The sequence below is a fragment of the Varanus komodoensis genome, unplaced genomic scaffold (assembly GCF_004798865.1).
Source record: "Varanus komodoensis strain SLA01 unplaced genomic scaffold, ASM479886v1 scaffold10, whole genome shotgun sequence".
NCBI classification, from domain to species: Eukaryota; Metazoa; Chordata; class Lepidosauria; order Squamata; family Varanidae; genus Varanus; species Varanus komodoensis.
Genome location: NW_025335269.1, coordinates 16493369 through 16516233, shown reverse-complemented (window position 1 = coordinate 16516233; position 22865 = coordinate 16493369). Strand labels below are relative to the sequence as shown.

General features: G+C 41.8%; 1 protein-coding gene across 4 annotated transcripts in view; it reads right to left on the bottom strand.

Moving 5' to 3' along the window:
• The window catches only part of PDE1C (phosphodiesterase 1C), a 183795-nt gene that overhangs the window by 26333 nt on the left and 134597 nt on the right, over positions 1 to 22865 (bottom strand). For all 4 annotated transcript variants that reach the window (XR_006417071.1, XM_044454836.1, XM_044454827.1 and 1 more), the window contains 4 exons: positions 20232 to 20313; positions 13710 to 13830; positions 12216 to 12391; positions 10384 to 10683 (listed from right to left, as the gene is read on the bottom strand). Coding sequence is in view for 3 of the 4 variants with exons in the window: in XM_044454836.1 (XP_044310771.1) it covers positions 10384 to 10683; positions 12216 to 12391; positions 13710 to 13830; positions 20232 to 20313 (679 nt within the window). In the remaining variant the exon portion in view is untranslated. The remainder of the gene's footprint in view (positions 1 to 10383; positions 10684 to 12215; positions 12392 to 13709; positions 13831 to 20231; positions 20314 to 22865) is intronic.

Sequence of the window (22865 nt, the reverse complement as noted above, 5' to 3'; positions counted from 1 at the left end):
ATATTGCAACAGCAATACCTGGAAAAAGCTCTTGAGAAATAATTTGGGCAGGTAAAAATGAGCTATTTTTACATGTTTGATAGCCAGTGATGGGAAGTTAAGCAGTGACTCAAAGGCAGTGTGTACCCTTTTCCAGATACTAGCTCCACTTCTAAGAAAAGCTAAGAAAATGACAGGGATGGGTCCTCTTCAAATACAGCTTCCACAATGAAGCATCAAGTCTAGGCCACTAGATGGGAGCATTGCTTAGGACATGCAAAGATTCTAATTGGTGTCTCTTGTCGCTTTCAGATTTTCTCAGCTAACAGAAGAGATGCATATAAAGAACATGACTTGGTCCCAATCCTGACACTGAGGATTAGAAAGTGAGTAAGGAAATTGACTGCTGGTCTGACAAACAACTGTGCTTTCACTCCAATGTTAGTGGAACTAACACTGAAATGACAGTTCTGAATAAATGAACAGTGACAGTTCTATATGCATCAAAAGAAACCTTTGACAGGATCTTTCCTTCTGAACTTCCTTTCTTGCTTTTCTTATTTACTATTTCCAGTTATTTACTATTTACTTATTTACTATTTCTAGCTTTCCTCTGTGATTTAATTTCATATCAGATTCTTATACTGGTTCTTATATAGGAACTCTTCTTTCATGCTAGTTCTCACCACTTGTTCAAACATTTTGTGTGGGGTTAAGCCCCACAGAGTATGGAGACAGAAGTGTAGGTAGGTCTGAACTGTATTCAACTGAATTACAAGTCATATGAATGAATGGATCAATCAGTTTCTGGTCCATGTCAGTTTCTCATGTGTTCAGTCATAAATCTGTCCTGTCCCATTTGCTCTGATTTTTCTTTTAAAAAATTACCTGATGTGTCAGTGTGATATAGTCTGATAAGCTGGTGAGATTGTTCGAATGGGTCTGGAGAGACCTGGTTTCAAGCCCCCATGGTCATGAAGATCAATGGATAACTCTGGACCAGACCCTGACTCTCATCCTAACCTACCTCACAGGGTTGTTGCCGTGAGAAAAAAATGAGGAGAAGAACCAAGTATGCTGCCTTAGATTTCTTGGAGGAAAAGGTGTGATAAAAATGAAATAAACGAACTTCTACATTGACATTGTTTGTATATATCCCCAAACTGTACACACTTCACATGTCTTTTCCCTAAAATACACATTTCTGTATGCATTGTTTCAGCTGAGAGTTGCATCCGAACAATCAGAGAAGTGCTCAGTATGAAGGAAAACTGTGTTCTCCTCTGTGTATTCACCCAGGAAGTGTGGTTTTGGTTGGTTCCCTCCAAAAAGTAGACCAAATAAAATTGTACCTCTCCAGCAAGTCCACATGCCAACTTCTTGGTGATTCTGCACATATGGCAGTTATTCATCCATTATTAACAGGCTGGATGAGTAACATTCCCCCTGTGGGTATTTGTTTGGCTTTTCATTCTGGCTGCCCACGACATGAGTCTGTTAGGGTCCCCTGTTACTGATCCTGTTTCCTGACCAATGACTTCACAAGGCAGTAAGAACAACTAGCTCTGAGTGATGAGAAAAAAAATTGGAGGAGGGCAGGGGATTGCATTGGTGTGACTCAGACCAAATTTTCTATTCATGTGCTACATCAGGGAAGATATTTCACAATATCCCTGTTAGAAGCAGAAAAGTATTCTGTTTAAATGAACTCAGTTCAAATAAAGTGCACACATTTAGTATTTCAACATAGACCTTGCCTTTTTACATAAAGAACCCAAGCATCAACTTCAAGAAATATATCAGAAACAACTTCCCAGCTATAAATAATTCTGTATTTTCCCCTCCTGTACATTTCAGGAGCAATCAGACTTCCCATACCTACTTGAAGCATGAGGAACAGGTGAATATCTTGGAGTTACTTTAAAGAGCTAGGTAAATAATGCCCTGGATAAGACACCGCACTTGATCAACTATTCTACCTTTTATAATTACAGGAAGATATAATTAGAGTTGCACAATGTCTCCTTGCTTTGACTCAGGGCTTCAGAAAATGTTCTGCCATTGCTTAGATTGACTTGGTCTGCTTGGACTCAGTATCAAACCCAAGCGAAGGTCTGGAAAACACAGGTTTTGTGCTCCTTGTTGATTAGCATGAGACATTTTTTAAAACCTAGGACTGTGACTGGCTATGGTGCTAAGAGACATCAACATAAGAGAAAACCCCTGCTGTTTCTACCGACATTCACACTGGATGAATGTTATCTTCATCACCAGATCAGTGATATTCATTACAAACAATTGATTGGTGTAATGCAATTCTGTCCTCAAGCAGTGAGAGAGGAAATAGTTCAGGTGGCCATGTGGGCTTCTCCCTTCATGCTCACGTGCCACTGTAAAACTGACAACTCTGCTCCAACCAAAGCATCATTTGGGCCCTGGGTCCTGCAGCAAGTCCTGAGGTATATGCAAACTTCCCATCCATTAAAGGATGCTGCTTTGGGACAACTTCATGCCTGCCCCACTCCTTCACTGACCAAGAATGGAAATTTGAACCTACCATGTAGTGGTATTCTGGTTTGCAAGGAATGGAGTGGGCAGTTCCACCTGGGACTGTTCTGCTCACAGGGATTGCTGGTTGCATTGGTTACAAGGGGTGTGATGCATGTTTTCATCATGTCTCTTATTTTTCACTTTCTCAAAGTTCTTGGCTAAGTTGCTCAGTTAGAATTGTGCCAGATGTTTGTTTGTTTCTGTCTCGTAAGTGGGCAAACCTGACAGTGGAGTTGCTTCCCTTCTGATTGTCTCTGTCAGCCACAGAAGGAAGAGATAACTTTTCCTATCTGCCCCTTCCCTTGCTCACCAGAACACCTCTTTCTGGCAAGTCTAGCTTTCCACTCTGCTATGGATGTAGAGCAGAGATGTGCATTGTGTTTAGATGAAAGAATCAGGCTGTTTCAATCCAGTTTTGTGCGATACAATCTCAAAATCAGTTTCCTTTACTGACTGAGAATACAAACAAGTTGATATCAAACATACAGCCCTTTATAGTAATAGGAAAATCTGGGACCGATGTTTCTCTTAGCTTATCGCTCTAGGATGGCTACTATCACTGTTTTAATTCTAGCATTCCAGTCTTAATTTGCAAAGAAGTTCTGGTGAAACGTTCCAGCCAACCAAACTAATACACTTGAGAATCATAACCTAGAGTAGAAAGGAGAGAGAAAATGTCTTTCTGTCACCATTGTGAGTAGCAGTTTGGAGACACCTTGGGGTTAAAATTTATCATTCAATATTTTGAGCGGCAAAACACAGACCATTAGTGTTCAGCAGTAAATTCTCATCCCATCCAACCTGAATAGATCATTCTGAACTATCAGTTATGGTTCTAAAACAATGAGATATCCAAAAAGGTTTACAAGGTAACAGCAGCATGCAGCTAGGAAATCTCTGTTTTAAATGGCCCACATTGCTTTGGAGTAATCTTCCATTGAGGCATTGTGAGTAACTACAAGGCTGGCCTCTCAAAACCTCCCATGGCATGTGACAACACTGCTTCTGCATACCATGTTAACTGAGCAATTACTTCATATGAACAAGTTATCTTTCATGCATAAGCTCAGAAGAGTCTTGTACATGCGCACAAGAGGAAGAAACTTCTCATGAGAACCAGAGCATCGATGAAGAGTTATTTCTGGTTTCAGCAGAACAAACTTTACTCCCCACTTTCACAGACACAGAGAGTAAGAATGGGTCAGATAAGGAGGTGCAGAGAGAAGACCAAACAGGGGCACGAGGAGAGGGCGATTTGGGAATAAACATGAAAACAGACTCTCAGTCTTCTGATATACAGTGTGAGAACCAAATAGATAAGGGACTAGGGGGATTTGAGGATGCTCACTCTCACAGGTGCACATGCAGAGTGGGACAGCTGGAATCCAGACTGACTGAACGGTGCCAAGAGAGGGGTCACAGCACTCCGCCCTTGGGGTGGGCAGCCACGGAGGGTTCATAAATCAAGCATGGGTTGAACTTTGTTAGAACAAGAGATGAACTTTCTATCCTGTTGTGATTCTACATGTAAAGCTGCTTAGAATAAAGACATTTGTAGTATCTGCTGGAGCAATTGCTTTTGTTGGGAAGGAGTGCCAGCCTCATGACATTATCAACCCATTTCCAGTGATCCAGCTACTAATTCAGAAGCAGCAAGAAATACTTTAAGGGTGCAATCCTATTCAAATTTAGACCAAAAAAAGTCCTACGATTTCTAGAATTTCCCAGTCAACCATGGGCATGCTGGGAATTATAGGACTTTTTCCTGCTTAAGCAGGACTGTGTCCCTGTTCTATGCAGAACACACTTAAGTAGTGTAGTGAGGCCTATGAATCAGTCATGCTTAACATCCATTTATGTTTGGAACTAAAGGATACTAAATGGCTTACAGCTGCTGTATATGCAGTGATGATTCATTCAGATGCCCAGTCAATAGCCTTAACTAAATAACATGCTAGCTGGTTCACAACTGGATAGTGTAGCCTACTGTTTTGCTTAAGGCAGAGAAGGCCTCTTAGAGACCCTTTTCGGGTTTTGAACTTTGAGGCTACCAAAAGTCAGTTAACGTGGCCTCAAAATTCTGCCTTGCAGCAGCAACCCCAGTTAATGCACAAGGATGGCGCTCCAAATTTATCCAGACGTGGTTTCAGTCCCTTTTCCCATCATGCCCAAACATGTCTACATCCTGCAGATGATTCAGAAGTAGCACCCAAAATAAGTCCACTTTCACAATCATGGTTTATTTTCACCCAGTATTGTCCCAGAGATATGATACGGCATTCTTCTACTAGTAAAGGTCACCAGCATCTATAGAACTGAACTATAGACATGAAAACACTCATGAAAACACTCATTTTACTCTTGTAAAATGCCTCTCAGATTTGGTAAACTGGAATACTTTTGAGACAATATTCTGGGCACCCTCAAAACATGGATGCAAAGGAGGGCATCACAGCCGGTAACAAAATAGTGATTTTCAAGAAGGCAGTGCCATGAGGCTGAAGCAAGAGTAACTTGCCCAAGAATCTGAGTGCAAGGCAGAGGTGGAGCCATGCTCCAACACACTCAGATGTTCTTCTGATCCCAATTTCTGCTGCAACCCGCATCTCACAGAGGACAAACCGACAAGACCATCATTAAGAAACTGAGTTTAACCATATGCAGGTACTGAATGACAACTATCAAATCACATATTCGCCTCCATGAGCAATAACTATTTCAAGGGAAACAAACTACTGGTGCTCACATGATATACAGTATAAACACTCAGAGCATACAAACCCCCAGGAAAAATACACGAGGACTAAGCACATGAACCTCCTCCCACCTGCAAGGAAAGCACATGCAGAACACTTTCCACACACTTCCCATCACCCCCTGCGCCAGCTTAACTTTTTCTCTTGCCTGGCACTACTACCCACACCCCTAGCTTCTAAGAATGCCCCTGCAGTCCAAGTGGGACCCAAAGGCATTCTTGGAAATCAAGATTATGCTGGAAGCCAGCACTTCACATTGCAGCACATCAGCCTCCCATGTATTTATTGTTTGGACTTAGGGAAAAAAATAAAAAGACAGGACTATAAGGGTTTGGCTGGCACCAAGCGAGATGTCTGCAGGGACATTTGTGTGCCCAGCACCATGTTAGAAACTCCAGACCTGGAGCATTCTAAGAAGCTGTTTCTATTTTTGCCTTTGGGGATGTTCAAGTTTTGTCCATATACATTACTTGTTGTTTAGAGTTTAACTCTCTCCATGGGGCCTCTAGCAGTTAAATGTCTGAGTGGAGATTAGTTGCCTCTTTACCCTTTGCAACATGGGCTACAGTCCCTAAGACCCAATGCAGTGCTTTGCTAACTGTTGCACACACTGCAACAACTGACTAGCAGTCTGAATTATTCTTCCAGCATTGAAAGACAGATTAGTGGTTAGTTATACCTCTTGAATGGACAAAAACTTTAGCTAGTAAAACAGGCCTACAGTACATAGATTAGAGCACTTAACTGCTCTCACATTTAGCGTCATCCAAGCTATCTGAAAGAAGGTAAGGGTGTTTAAAACCACTACAAAATGTTACATGAACAGCCAGGATTGTACATACAGTACCATAATATCCAGGCCCAAACATAAAGCACCAATCCTGGTCCACTTGTATTGGCTGCCTATGTTTCTTATCCTGGTTTTAACGTATGTTGGGGAAATCCAAATAAATCTGTATAAGAGAAAGTTTGCTTGTATGTGCCTTTGTGATATAAAATCAAACCCGCAGTGTCCCTGCTTAGAAAGAACCAGAATTCTCAGCCAGGCTTCTTTTCCCTAAAGCATTATTAATCATTTCTCCCTTTAAGAGACTGAGATTCTCTGCTCACCTGAAGCTGCTGCTACATTTAGTTGCAAAGTTAAACTTGTTACATTGTTAGCATGTTGCTGCATTAAGGCTTTGTATCCTGTTACCTGCTGAACTGCAGCAAACAGCCCTGACTAGACTTTCCTGTTCTTATGAAATCACCTGCTCTTGCATGTCAACACCCACACCCAAACCCTGGTATGATTCATGTGCCTTTCTCTTTGTCAAATCAAAGAGAAAGGCACTGTTATCACTGATATTTACTGTAACATTATGTCATAGCCCCTCTGCAGTTAACTCATATTATTCTGTTTATGGATGTGTTATATTTTGAAATGTTCCTTTTCTTCCCTCATCATCAACCCTGCTCCTGTGCACGTGACTCGATGCCTATAAAACACTCTGTGTATGTTCTGGAACTTCATGAAGGGTTGTCTCTGCAGAGGGGTTTCCTGAGTGTTCTCACCAATAAAATTGCTGTGGTTCATAACATAAAGGTCTCCCTGTGGATCCAAGCATACATTCTCACAGACTGCTAAACTGGGATTCCCTGACACCTATAAAGTGCTACACAGCTTGGGACTCACATACTTGGTTGTAGTGAAATGTTTATGATGCTTTTTTGTTATTGTATTTTATATTCTAATTTTATTGTACTTTGTGAGTGGCTGTAAACTGCCTGGACAGCTTCTGCTATTGGATGGAAGAGAAATAAAATAATAATGATGATCCTCATAGATGACATGTGTAAATATAGAGGCCCTATGCTGGTGTTTGTTGTCTGAATCGATGCTTCAGAAGTCACATCAGCAGGATAGTCAAATGAATGGTATTTGCCACCAGTTGCCAAATGAATGTGGCAGCTGGTGGCAAATACCAGAGAGCATGCTTCTGCTTTCTGGTAGGGTCAATAAGTTTTCTTCCATGTCCTCATTCCCAAATTAATGTCCAAACTGCGCCCTCTCCCATGTATGCACTTTTGTGGCCTGTGACTGGGTCTGAAAGGTATGGCAGATGAAGGAGAGACCTGCCATTGAATGCTGTTATCAGTTGGTGGCCTTGACATGTGAACTCACGCATGGAAGGGTTTTTACCATGGCTGACAACCACAATAAGAACCCATGGTGTACTATAGGGTTTGTCTGACCCACAAAGACTTACCATGTCATCTGAACCTGGACAGCATGATCCTTTGTGGGACAAGCCTGACAACAGGTGTGCTGCTTGGCCAGAGTCACAAAGTCCTGTAATAATCTTGCCATGTAGCTAGCCAGTAAGCAAAAATGGCCGCTCCCCGCAAAGTGGAGACAGAAGAGAAAGAAAGAAAGGAACAGACCAGGTCCCTAAAAGTGCCCAACTGGCTGTTGGAGGCAGATACCAGAGGCTTTCCCCATTGGCTACAGCAGGGATAACCTCAATGCTGCTGCTGCTGCAAGCAGGAAGGTTGCACACTGGCAGGGGAGATTAGCTTGGTCAACCAGCCCGCTCACAGCTCCGCTGCCCCACGCCACTGAAGCAAACCCCTGGCTGCAGTGGCCCTCCCCCCCACCTCATGCTTCAGGGAATGGCCCTTACTTGCACTTCAGAAACAAATAAGAATGAAATATGGTTTTTCTTTTTTCAAATTCGTATTTGTCCCTGTTAACCCAGTTTCATGTACCTAAATCTGGAACCAGCTCATCTGTCCAACTTTCCCATCTTCCCCCGTTGCAGAAGTAGGGGAGATGATACAGTACTGTCAGAGCGGCAACCCTTTCTTTGGTCTGATATACATTAACCATTCTAGTTGCACCCCAAGTACTGGAGGAAAAGATACAACCTCAAAAAATGTACGTACTACACCCTCTGGTTCTTCTTTCAGTGCTTGGAAGATTGCAGGTTAAGGTCACTAATCTGAACTGGCTGCCTTTCCCAGAGTAGAATAGAATGAGTCTCTGCATGGTTAGTATCATAATTAAGATCAACTAAAATTTGATTCAGCTTCAATTTAAAAGGCAATCACAAGTGTCAGTAATAACAGAATGCCCTGTAAATGTGCATGTAGATTAAAATCTTCAGAAAAGACTAGTGAATTTGTACATTGGCCAGTATATATATATTAGCCAATGTTCCACTTCACTAATATATGGTATATTTTGCTAAAAATTAATGATAATCCACTATAGAAACAAGAGTTGAGCAGAAAGGATGGATGCTCTGAATAACATCTTTTGGTAGAGGCAGAACAGTGCCTTCCATTCAGCAGTTTTCAGAGTATTGCTGAAACATGGCAAGAAGGTTGTGTCTTCTCTTTTTGTTCTCCCTTTCAGAAAGAGAGTAATGTGGATCCAAGCATTACTATCCTCCCTCTGAGTTGGGTACACGCCATTGCCAGTTTGCGTGGCTATCTTTCTATCTTGGCTATCTTCATGTGTATTAGGCAACCTGACAAAGTTCTCTGAGGGTTTTCTTAAGAATTCCCCTGAGGAAGGCTGTTAATGATCTATTGGGATGAAACACTTAAAGAATAAGACTTTTTTTTCAGCAACTTGAGCCTAGCTCCCTCTTGCTGGATCTATTTTGGATGCTTTCCAGTTCTCTCATAGCTTCCATGCTATTACTGCCCAGAACATGGCAATCCTAAAACAACAGTCATAAAATAGAAGAGGGGGGGATGCAGCAAAAAAAATGAAAGCGCAAGAAATTTGCCTTCTCAGCCATTCCCTGGAAAAAATCTTGTTTCTTCCAAAAGCACAACTAAGAGGTAGATTGGAGAAATGTGCTGCATAGTCTTTGTGGCAATGATAGTATTCAGACTATCATTAAAGTTGGAGCCTGGTAGTGTGAAAGTGTCAAATTCGCATCTTTCCACATGGAATGACATTTAAAGACTCAAGCTTAAAACTTGAAATTGCATCCATTTGTGCTCAAGTCTTGAAATGACTTTGGAGAGGGGGAAAGGACCATGCTGAGATTATAGTACCATACTTTAAAGAGCAAATAGTCCCCAGGCTTCAATGAAGATCAACTTGCAAATCTGATAATTTACCAACTCTGGCTCAGCATTTCCTTAATGGTTTTTGCTAATTAGAAGCACAAACATTAATGAAACTTTAATATTTTCCTTCACCAACAGAAGGCAATATACTGCAAGAGGTCAAGGATCATGAAGGATTCTAAATTCACATTGGATCTCCATTGAAAAGTTTTTGCTAAAACAGACTTCAGACTGAGACAAGGAGGCAATTCTTGTCTGAACTTTCCCAGAATGAATATCCTTCTTAATGAATAGGCTGACTTTAGGGACTTATAATAGCTGTTCTTCCTTTTTGCTGGCTGTGTGCTAGAAATATGAGCATAATGAACTCTGGAAATAAATGATGAACCTATCCCCAGATAGCAGAAGTCCAAAAAAAGGAAAGTATGATGGATCCAAGGAGATTAATGTTGTGTATCACCATATTAAAACTCCCTGTTTCTAAAACCATACAGGCCACTAAATTGGTGTCCAAGTGAATGAGGCAGCAGAAGAGAACAATCACTGGCAGCAAAATGCACTTAATCCCAATATTTGTAAAGTGCTTTTAATTTAACACAAATATTCATCTGAAGATGGTTTCTCATTGCAGTCTACAATTATTTAATTTATACTGAGAGCCATTAACATTTGCAATTGCAACAGAGAAAAAATGGAATAAAAAACACAACAGTTCTTACTGTAGGGCACTTTTACCCAACTTGGGCCATGTCAGCTGCTTTGATCTACAACACCCAGCATTCCTGTTCACTGGCCATGTGGGATGGCTGATGGGAGTTGAAGACCAGAACATCTGGAGGGCACCTAGATGGGGAAGGCTACCTGTATTTATTCCTTTCAGGGTGTCATTTGTGTGTGTTGGAGAGCTAGCATAAGATAAGTGGTTAGATATAAACACCTGATCTATGAAACACCCATCAGCACCAAATATATCAAAGGAACATATGAGCTTAGCCGTAAATTTACCTTTCTGTGAGCCCGTACAAGGACTTACCGTTCTGTACATGCTGCTTCTGGTCTCCTGCTGCTGGACTGAACTCTGTCTCCTTTTCCACCTGAGTTATGTTTTTCCCTGGAGAAGCATCATGCTTGCTACCACCAGTTTGACGAGTCCCATTGAGTTTACTCTTACTGGCTTCTGTGCTCTTAGTCTCCCCTGAATTCCCTTCTTTACTCTTCTCTGACTTGCTGGCAGTGGTTTCCTCCATTGGCTTTTTCCCTTCTTTTTCATCTATTTTCTTGTCTTCAGTAGCCTGTTGAGAATTCTCCTCTGCTTCTTTCTTCACTTTTTCTTCTGCATCCTCAGCAAAAGCAAGAACAAAATAGCAGGAGAGATGAAGAAAATCATTTAGCAGATTTACTGAAAAGGCATCTCTCATTTCATTTTTAGTGTCAGGATGGAAGTCCCACCCTTGGGCCTTTAAAAGATATTTAAAAGTGTCACACACAGGTACTCTGATCCTCACTTGCCCAGAATTAGAGGGCCCATGAGGATCATGTATGCAGGTGATTTGGATATATGCAATTCATGAGGATACCTATGAATGGCAATTGCTCCTAATAGTTAAGTGGAAGCTCCATAGTCAAATGCTGAATTCCAGAAGCTGGGAACATGTGCTGAGCAGACCTGTTGCCATCCTGACCTACTAATGTAATTCCCAAAAGCATCTGGCTGGGCTGTTCCGGATGCTGGGTCATCCATGAACCCTCAATCTGATCCAGCAGGATTCTTCTTATGGTCAGAGTTGTCTCAAGGTATGTGAACTCTTGAATTCTTGTAGGATCATCACAAGCATCCATTAAAAAGGTGGGCAACTGTGGAGGGTTGGAACAGCCACCTCAGAACCCCCAGAATTCCCTGGGGGTTGTGCCCCTCTGTCACTCTCGCTACAACTGAAAGTGCTGCTGCTCTGCAACTGGAAGTGAGCTGCACTCCCAGTTACTCTGCTGGGAAACAAGGTGCATGGGAGTGCATGCCTTGTTTTCCAGAAGAATCATAGAAAAGTGGAGTTGGAAGGGGCCAAGAAGATCGTCAGGTCCAATTGCCCAAGCAATTGTCTTGACCTTTACTCCTACTTCTAGTTCATATATAATGGCCATTTATGGGTTATTTAATCTACAGGATCCCAAAATTTAGCGGGAGTATGTAACTGCACTGCTGCCAACATAGTCATTGTCTCTCCTTTCTGTTAACAACCCATGGTCACGCCAGTCTTAAGTTATTAGCATCATAACAGAACCTGGATGTTCTGGGTTATTTAGGGATTAAACAATCCAAAAGTAACCCAACAAGGAATTGTGAATTAATCCTGGTTTGTTTAATCCCTGAAGATTCCTGAGCATCCAGCTTCAGCTATCACATTAATCTCTTATGAATGAAATTTGATGTTAACTGAAAGAGGAAAGGTGTTCATTGAAAGCAGAACTGATGAGCACCCCAGAGACAGTGCACTCAATTGCTCCCCCTTTCTTGTGTGACTTGCGGGACCTGGATCCTAACACTCACTCGAAGCCATGAAGCTCTCTGGCTGACCCGCCACCAGCCTAATGCACCTCACAGGATTTTGGTGAGTATAAAATTGAGGGGAAGAAGATTAGGTAAGTCACCCTGGATTCCTCCCAGGAAAAAAGCAGAGTGTAAATAAATACATTTATTTATGGACTTCTTCAGTGCGGTATAAATATCTCTGAGTGTAAAGTCCATAGAAAATATGCTTTGAACCCTTCTGGGCCTTTGAACAACACCCACACACACACACACACAGAGCATCTATCAGAAAGATGGGCATTTGAGTTGTTATTATTACTGAACCCAGCAGTTCTTACCTTTGGTTGCTTGTGCTTTCCACTTTTCTCGGTTTTGTTGCACCACCTCGGTCCAAGTGTTCTTAAAACATTTGAAGTCCACAGTGAGTATGGAACAGTTGAGAGAGGCACTTCCTTCTGATCCAGTGCTCTTGACACTCGATCTTTTAACTTCTGAGGGGCTGATGCTATTCAGACTAGGATTGCACAACATAAGAGGAGGTCATTTTTTTAAAACTGTTAGAGCCAGATGTAGATGGTAGAAGTATTAAATGAACAAATGCTCCATTTCTTCCCCACTCTAGCTTGGCCTTTCTGACCTCTTGACTTTTGAGCAGCATTATCCATCTTCTCTCTCTGGGCTGGATTCCAGCCATGCTTGATTTAAGCCTGCCTGTTCTCAGCTGAGAAAACGCCTGACTTTTCATGCAAATCCCACAGTCTTTGGAGCATCAGATCAGCCTGAGTTCTGAGGCTGTTCTATGGTGCCAGGCAATTTTCAGGTAAGAACCAGGCTGAATCTGATGCAACACATGGACTTGTCATTAATGATGCATGTACTGAAGAGGTGGTAAGACCACTATTTCATCTTGAGCAATAGCAATCTGGATTACTCCAATCAACGATGTGACACTCTAGCAAGAATTTCTGAATCTGTCATTATTCTAAATCCAGTGTCTGGTTTACAAGTCCAACCATATTGAATGCAGAGGACCTGCATATCTAAAGTGGATAATATGTATATTGGGTGGCAAATTGCCCAGATGAATTGATCAAAATTGGTCTAAGGTATTGCTCTACTATCTAATATTATCCAGCTATTATTATGTAAATATGTTTAGGACATTACCACCTTATAATAATGCTGACTCCATTTCATGGCCTACTGCTACATTACCTCCCCCAAGACCAGAAAGAGAATAAGAAATAGATTGCTAACCATATTAACTGTAAATGCAAAGGTTCTGTGGAATTCAGTGTGTGTAAGGCAGGGGCAGGCAACTTTGGTGGGTTTGGGTGTCAATGCCAGCCTCTGGAACACCTTCCAGGAGCTACAGCCATGTTACCAGTGAAATCTGGCAGGACCACACTGCCCAAAACAGCAGTGTTTCACTGCTAAAATTGGTGGCAAACCACAACAAATGCTGACAAGGATACACGAATTCTTCTCTAGCTAAATTGGTTCCCTTCCAGACTCTGACATGATTCACCACTTATTTTTCATTTCCTTTATTTTGCTGCTGCCACATTTCATTGATACAACAACAGAGGAAAAGGGCTGCTGTGGAGGCCATGGGAACCATGCTGCATACAGCCCACCCCTGAGGCAAGGGCTTCCCTGTCTTGTATGAAGAGGATAGCTTTGGGTTGTGGCACGGACATTCTGCCTTCTTCCTGCCCTTCCCATTGGTGAGAACTTCCAGACTTCCAAATGACTGCCCATGAGTACAAATCAGAGAATTCAGTTTAAACACGGAATGGAGCTCCCGTTGCAAAGTTAAGATCCCTACTGACCTGGAGCGTCTAAACCCTGTCAGGCCAGAGTGGGATGCTTCCTCAATGAGAGGCGTTACAATCTTCTCCGTCATGTCAGTCAGCACAGTGAAAGTGGGCTCCACAATGAAATCAATAAAACCTGGAAAAGGCACATCACAGAACGAAATGCAAGAGGGTCACTCACACTGAGAGGTCAATCTACGTAGCAAGATGGATAAGCAGACAAAGGTCGTGGTGCCGCGCAATAGCAGGGGGTTGGACTCAATGGCCTTCCAACTCAACTATTCTATGATTCTATGAAATACCTGCAGCACACACAGAGAAAGGTCAAGCAGGACGTGCATCCTGGGAGCAGGCATTATCATCTCACTGCAATTCCTACAAGGATGAAAATAAAGAGTTGCAAGCCACCAGCATAAGGCAGGTGGGACTAATCTGGTTTTGTGTGGGTTCTGTGGGAATCTGAGCCAATTTCTTGGTTTAGCTGGTTATGACCCAACTTGGAGGTTGAAATCTATGGAAGAACTGCAATAATAAAGCTATAATAAGAGTACATAGTTGTGGATGTTCAAAGAGACGTGGCACATAGATTCCCTTGCATTCCCTCATTCTAAACATTGCATTGGATCTGCCAGGCAATTATCAGATGTAATTTCATGACTTTTCTGTAAATGCAATTTGATGTTCGGTTATTAGGTTGCTTTGGGTGAATAATATAATGGCAAAAAGTAACTCCAAAGAAATTCTCATTACTAAAAGTACCTTGTTGTATACAGTGCATATTTCAGAGCAGTAAAACTGGAAACCCAATTTGTAGCGCAAATTAAACAAATTGGGTACTACATTACAGAAAGGTCTAGAGAAGCTCTATTGGTAAAAATATGGCCACCAATGTCAAATGTAATTACAATTTCACATTATCCCTTTTATTTAATTGGGTTTGCGTGGGACAGTTCCAGTCACCTAGAATTCATTATAAACTTGCCCTTCTATGAGGAAATGAGACCAAGCAGTGGTTCCTAAGTGATGTTCCATAGATTGCTGATCATTCATGTGTGCTGGCAGTCCCATTTTCCCCATTCTGCCCTGCATTTCACAGATAGTCTTAAAGGACGGTCACACATCTGATGGTGCACTCACCTAGCAGGCACTAAGGGATGTTTCACATATTACATGTTTAGATATTCAGCTATGCTTTTTATAGCAGCCATTTAAAAATGTAATATGTGACTAATATAACCACATGATTGAGTATGTGTGTAAACCCAAATGCATTCTTAGGATTTTAAAAAGGAGAATGAACAATGTCAGAGCTCATCTGGGTTCTCTGTATTCCACCTTGATGCTCATCTCACCTCACTTTTGTTGCCAAACCCTTTTTGTTCCTGCACTTTTATGATAAAAGTACCCCTTTACAAGCCTGCACCCAAAATGTACATTTTCCTCAGAAAGCAAAGCACAGTCATGCAACAGAAGGGAAGTGCAAGTACACATTTTCAAACATAGACACAAGCTTGAGAAGCTATGAATATTCCCAAAAATTATGCTTCTGGTTACACTTCTTTACAACTGGAATTATGCTCCTGTTTACAAATGGAATATGGCTGCATGATCTGAGAACAAGAGCAACATTCTCATATATCTCTGCTCATGATAAAAAAGTCAGAGCATCTTGCCAACAGATGGGAAGCCCAGGTTTCCTGCTACATATTATGTAGAACTGACCATAAATCCCCTTGAGCATAATACAACTTCCTTCTGTGCAAACATGTCAGGGATTGTACTACACAAGACACAAAGAGTATTTTTAATAGGATTTTAATGCACAGGGCAATGAGTAGGGATAAGGGGAAGCTTAACTCCCGATGTGGCAGCTGTAATAGGATTATAGGGCTACCTTCCATTCAGAAGAGGAGGAGGAGGAGGAGGAGGAGGCAGGGTGGAGGGTGAGGAACTTTCTGCCCAACATTCAACAAGAATAACATGGCCTGTTATTAAATGCACAACAAGTTCAGCCACTGTCATCTGATTGTCAATGTTTGCCCAATATGTTATGAAACTGAGTTTGTTCCTTGCCAGGCAAAGGGCAAAAATGAAAGAATGTTACTACACTAATCAGCAGAAAGAGGCACTGATGACAAGAAGGAAAGTCTCCAATCAAACCAACCTCCTACAGCTCCAGACAGAAGGAGAAGCTTTTACAACTTCTAAGCCTCCTGTTGAGCAACAGAAATTTCTTGACTTGGCATTGTATTGCATTTTAGCCTGAATGATGAGAAAGCCAACTGAATTTCTGCTATCAGCACTTGGCTCATGGCAAAATTCTGTGAAATGAACCTGGCCTTTAGAAACAGGCCTCAGGCATTTTAGCTGGGTCATTTCATTAATGCAACACACCAAGGAATTATTGCTCTCCTTTACTGAAAACTTTTTAATCATTAAAAAGGAGGCCAAATGCCAGTACCAGGATCTCTGCAGTCACTGTTTTAAATGTTATAATAATGTTTAAAGTACAGCAAAATATCCCTGAGTCTTAAATCCTTGAAGATGTTTCTCAGCACAAAGCATATAGCTTGGGAGTTATTAGAGAGAGCTAATGAAAGACAGGAAAGAATATGTACCACTCCAGCAAGCCAAGCAAAATGTAAACCAAAATTTACTTTTGTGAATTCAAAACTGAATCTTCGTGAGTCCAGGAAGATTTTATTTTGGCTTAGTTTCCAAGCCACCCCAATCTGTGCACCCTTCGCCCTGATTTTCACGTCACATTTTGCTCTGTGAAATGTGCCATTATGCATTCCATAAACACTCGGCTGGCTCTCCTTCATTTAGGGCACAATCCTATGCAGGTTTAGAAGGATTTTCTTTTTGAAACTCCCATTATGTTCCAGCCAGGATAATGGGAGTTGTAAGTCTTTCTTCTGTCTAAACAGGCATAGGACTGTACCCTTAGTTTTCTCCACCTGAGACTCTGTGAGATCATTTTCTGCCAGAAAGTTGGTCACAAGAGCATAATATACATAATTTGGAATAACTCTAACAGACTAAGAATTGCAAGTGAAGTGTGTGGAGGTATTTTGTGTCATTCTGATACCGTCAGTGGCTGTAACAGCATCATTATCCCACTCACTTCCAACCCCCTGGTACTTTTGCTTGTCACTTATACTTATTTCATTGCTGTAGATAACCCTCAGCCCACGATTTATGACTATAGGGTAGCTCTTGTAAGAAATGAATCAACTCTACTTCACTAGAAAATTGCTATCAATCATATAATGAAATATTCTCCAATTGTCTTCTGACAGCATCATTGAGCCAAACCTTACATCTCTGCATAGAAAAGGGAAATAAATATATGATAGTTCTTGATTTAATCACAGAATCACTATATAGAGACATTAAGTAATTACCCACTGAGCGGCAAGCCGAGAAATGAAAACTTCAGAATATTAAGCAGATGAGATTTACAAAGATGTAAATTATTGACAGCAGTGAGATGCAGTAAATTTTCCCAAATTAAATAAAATGCTAAAACAGGCAAGAACTGTATAAATCAGTCATTAGTACTGACTGAGTGCTTGATTTGTTTACTATACTTATTTTTGCTAACAGTCTAATTCACCATTAATTCCCCCATGATTTGTGCAATGAATAAGGACCTTTGTACTAAAGGCCAAATGCTGTCTGAAGCTCTGTCCAGAAAAACAAAACTAAGGGTACATTTCCATCCTTCAGGCCAACAGGGTCTGCCTTATAACCAGACCCTAACAAACTTGTGCTGTTTGCTCTGCTTAGCAGCCATTCCCGACAGTCTCAAGGCATGACAATTATTTAACTCAGGGCTGAGCAGCATTGCTCATGCCTCTCCTTGGCCTTTCGGTGCTACCAACTGCTGCTGCTGACATTGCAAGGCCCAGCAGCGAGAGTGGGCTACCTTTGTTTAAAACAAGGTGTGCAGAGAGCATCCTCTTTGCAAACCCAACTGCGCTCCTGTAACCCCCCAAGTCTAGGATTTTGCCTGCAAATAATGTGCATGCTGCCCATTGCACCTTCTTGCAAAGAAAAATTGCCGCTTGAAAGTGCCACGTCATCTCTTTTTGGCAGTAACATCAGTCACACTATGGTGGCAATGTCAGTGGTGGGACAGAATGCAGCCCCAGGTGGGTGTGGCAGGTGGGAAATAGTCCCTAATTTAACTAGCAATGGAAACATTATTTATTTAATTTCTATACTGCCCAACCCAGCTTTGCGGGTGATGTACAACAGTGAATAAAAGCAGTACAATAACATACAATAAAAGTATTATAAATTCTTGGCAAAAGAAACTTTAAAAATTAAAAATGGCTAAACACAAACAGGGAAGAATGACCAGAATACCTGGGTTGGGTAATACCCTCAAACCCCTGGATGACCAAGCACATATTTAAAAGTCTTGGCATAAAGGACTATCTTAACATGGTGCTGAAAAGTTGGCACCAGGTGGGTCTCCATGGGGAGCTCATTCCATAGATGGGGCCACCACAGAGAAAACCCTTCCCCTTCTTGCCACCCTCTGAGCCTCGTTCAGGATTGGCACTTGGAAGAAGGCCCCAGAGGTTGAGCATAGAGTCTGAGTAGATGGCTCTAGGGAGAGGCACTCATCTCCATGCTACAGGTGACCTGTGACCTAATCCAAAATACAATCTGGTTTCTCTTAAAAATCCCTTGGATGGTTCTTCCAAGCAGGAACATTCAGCTTTGCCTCAAAAGTGGGCTTCAGACAACATGCAGAGATAACCCTAGGCATCAGCCTTTTCCTGCCTTCTAACTTCCCCTCCTGGATATCACTTTGTTTCTATGTACTTGCTGTCCAACCATATCGTTGTACTGTAAGCTTGCTCAGAAATCTCAGAAGATGTGAGATCAATTTGAGAGCAGTGTCCATCATCTGATTCCTGCCCCCAAAAGGCATGGGGAATTTTAGGCCCTGCAAATGCCTTCCCAGATTACAGAATTGAGAGGAAAACACTGCACAGTCCACAGGATGGTATCTTATTTAATAATTTTGCTCATACATAATTAGCTTCCAACTTCTGGAAATTGCATTTGTTTAGTGGGAAGTTTTATGCTAGGTGCTGAAAATTCAGGTACTAGAATTCTGAATAATTTGTGTGTGTGTTTCAGGTGTAATTTTGAAATGAAATGTCTTGATCTTCTTTAGCATTCTGGTTTTTCTGCAAAGTTAGTTCAGCCATATTCTCCTGCCTGATCTCTTCATGCAAAATTATGTGTTGTTCCTGTGCTACCAAATTTTAAAAAATGCCCTTTGGAGGGAAGAATATACACAATGCCCCCACATCTTCTCCGGCGACTGTCTTCTTGGAAGGCAGAAAGGGCATGTCAGATAGACTTTTCTGTTCAACAAAAATAGAACAAGAGCAGGAAGTTCCTGGTTCCACTCAGACACAACAAAGTCCAGTGTCATCTCATGACTAACCAGCAAACTAAATCCATGCAAAACAACTTGAGAAAAAGGTAGGCCACTGGAAGAAGTCAGGATGCAGGGGAACAGAAGTAAATAAGAGCTGGGCAACTTCAGACAGTCCATGGGCTAGCTGTTCCCTTGGACATGCCACTGGCCACCAACGAAAAGATAAAAGGAAGTGGGAGAAACAAGCTAAATATGTAAATTATAACCCCCTTAGTAATTACAGTGGCTTAGAATAGACACATTTTGCAAGAAAGCAAGGTAAATTTGTTCATCCTGATGCTCTGTAGCACTTTCCTGCTGAATTTCCATGCTAAGCCAGGATATTTTCTTCCTTTTCTTAAAAAAAAGAAAAAGAAAAAGCCGGTGGCACCTGGGGCCACCTGTGGGCACATCAAGGACATGCCATGAGTTGTGTATCTCTGCACTAGGTAAACAAAACAGAGTCATGGGTAACAATTGGCCTTGCAATAGCCTTGTATAGCTCCACCTTATTTATTTATTTAAAACATTTCTATGCCGCCCCATTCGCCGAAGCCTCAGGGCGGCTCACAACATAAAATTAAAATATAATACATAACAAATTAACAATATAAAACCTTGGGCAAAGAGGATTGGCGCAGCGATCCGGTGCTGCCATGTGCTGCCCAACTATGTGCTGAAGGGCCTGTGTGGCTCCCCTCTGCCACAAAAGCTTTTCCTGGCGAGAGAGATGGCAACAGAGAGTGGCAAAGTCACAAGAGGCCTTCACTGTGGTCCTTCTTCCTTAATGATGCAGTGAGACAAAGAGCAAGGAGCTCAGAAAAGCTTTTCTGAAAAGATGTGTGGGAACAACTTGGCGCACAATATCAAATTCTGCTTTGTGCATAATATGCAATGCTTCTGTGGCACGGGGCTACATTGTCCGTTATACATAAGATGCTTACTCATCTGAGCAAAGTAACTATCACTGAGCTATTATTCCTCTACTTTTGGGTTCTACAAAATAAGACCTCTTGGGCAGTGGCTTTCCTGCCAAGAATCACTCTCCCACCCCACTCCTCCTGCTTTGAAAATCTGCTGGCTGTGCCTACCTATCTGAGACTGAGGAACCATGGTGGATTTACGATCACACAAAGGGGAGAAAGGAAGACCAAGTTCCGCTTCTTTGTCGCCCTGAGAAATAGAGAGAAAGAGCAAAAGGTAAGTTAGAATACATCAAGGACTAAAGGGCATAAGCCATCTTCTCATGCACTTTCCATTTGTATGACTGAGACTTACACAGGATTAATTTGTGATGTATTTTAATCTTAGCATTGGGGGGGGGGTGCATGTGTGCGTGCATGTGAGAGAGAGAGAGAGAGAGAGAGAGAGAGAGAGAGAGAGAGAGAGAGAGATTGGCTGTGAATTTCTTAGCTCTGTTCCAGTAGGCCATAATGGAGAAAAATTTAGACACACTCTGTGACTCTTCCCCCTTAAGATCTGCCATCTCTCATTCCAGCAGAGAAGAGACCATAGTGACAACTGACCAGGAAAAATAACTCCTTGGACTGGCCAGTATCTAGCTTCACTTATTCATATTCATATTCATTGGTGTATATAAGCCAAAATGCTTGACTGGTGGCAAGAAATTCTGAGGAGCTGTCAGCTGCGTAAAATTACTATACATACAAGGATTGCATAACTACTTATGGGGACTAAGGAGCCAGAGTCTTGAGCTCTGTCCTAGGTTATCATTTCATATCACATGCTGCTATGACAGTCAGGATTGCCAATAGACTAGGAAAACAGAGCCAGCAACCTGTCCGCTGTTTGCATTAGCTCTTGGGAAGGTCACAGATCTGAAGGGTCACTTCTCCATTCACAGAGCAGCATAGAAGGAGAGGGGGAAAAGCCCCTGCAGCATCATGGCATAACAAGGAAAATTTGAACTTGACCTATTGAGTGCTACGTACTGGTAGCATTAAATTAGCTAATGCTCATGTATACATGCTTGCAAAAGCATCTCAGAGATCCATTACTCCAGCCCCACTGTCTAAAATGAAACATGGTAGCTGGCTTAAATCATCCATCTGCTAAAATAATGCATTAAAATCTGTAATTAAAGAGCTACAGCTCATACTGCCAGCATTTTCCATAGATGTGGGACCTTGTTATGCTGCTGGAAAGTCATACTGTCAACTTAATGCTATTAAGCCAAAGTAGACCCATTACATATAATATCTGCCTGACAGCTGATGATCAGTCAGGCTGTATACAAATGATCTGCCGTACGGGTACGCATAATTGAATGGATAGTTTCCTCTCAATGAATGGCCTCTTCAGTCCTGAAGAAGAAAGCTAGAAGGGCTGCTGCAGAGTACTAATTCCCTTTTCGGTATGCTTGGGTCAGCTAAAGTGCCTTGTTTATCTAATTGAATTTCAGACACTCTTATCCTTCCTGCACAGATGGGGCTTTCTTTAATGTCTCCACTACATCGTCTTGCAGACTAGCTCACATTGCCCCATTTGTCCATGGTCCTGTGAAGGGCATGGACCCAGCCACGGCTGAACTGGGATTATTACTTTGTTGGGGTTACTTTTGGAAGGTGGCTCTGAAGCAGCAGGTAGAGCAAAACAAAGTAGGCCACTTACTGACAGGGCTAGGTGTATAGAACATAATACTCTACATTGGCCCACTTGTTCTGTCTGCTATCAGGCCCTGTTGAAAATGTTAGCTATGACAAGACTTAAACAGCATTGGCCCAGCACCTCTGAAGGAATGTGTCTTCTGTAGGAACCTCCTTTTTTGAAAACAGCTATCAGGGAGACCTTTATTCTCCTCAGGAAACCTACCTGAGCTTTGCAGTATTGTGGAAATTTGGAGTCAGTTTCTCAGGGTGACCTTTCAGCCATTTCCTTCATAACATGCAAGCATAAGGTGAACACTTCTGTATTTCCCTGTGCTTTTTTTATCTAAGCAGCGGTTTTCAGGCTTCTGTTTTTTGTGGGGGGGGGGTGGTTTACTGTGTAATGTTTTGGCACACTGTAATCAACATGTTTTAGAAATAAATAGCAAAAGAAATAGAGACATCACCCTTCACTTGAGATAACTTCTACACACGGCTTATCAAGGGATGATAGGAATGATTCAAAGGCCAACTTCACTTCACTTCAGCGTTGAAATACCTCATAAGCAATGAGGTCAGTATGAGTCCAACTCTTGTAAGCCCAGAATAACTAGGATAAACAGCCCCTTAGGTGAATACAACAAGTGTTGATGGGTCTTTCAAACAAGCTAGGAACTTGTTTGAAAACATCCCAAGTTGATTCATACTTATCGTATTAGTAGTTGATAGAAAAGTATCCACTTATAGTTCAATCCTTTATGTCAGAGGTACGTCCCACTGGGTTCAGTACAGCTTGTTTAAAAACATTTTTAAATGTTTCATTTGTTGATTATCTGATCCATCATTCAGAAAAATCCAAGACTATATGTGCTAAGAAAAGTCTTCTCCCCATGTCATTCTAAAAGGGAGCAGACAGCACCCCAAAAATCACCAATTCAATGAAGACAGTAATCAAGGAATCAGATTCCACTATGTGCAAATATAAAAGTGGGTTTGTTGTTGTTAGTCACGAAGTCGTGTCCGACCCATCGCGACCCCATGGACAACATTCCTCCAGGCCTTCCTGTCCTCCACCATCCCCTGCAGTCCACTTAAGCTCACACCAACTGCTTCAGTGAC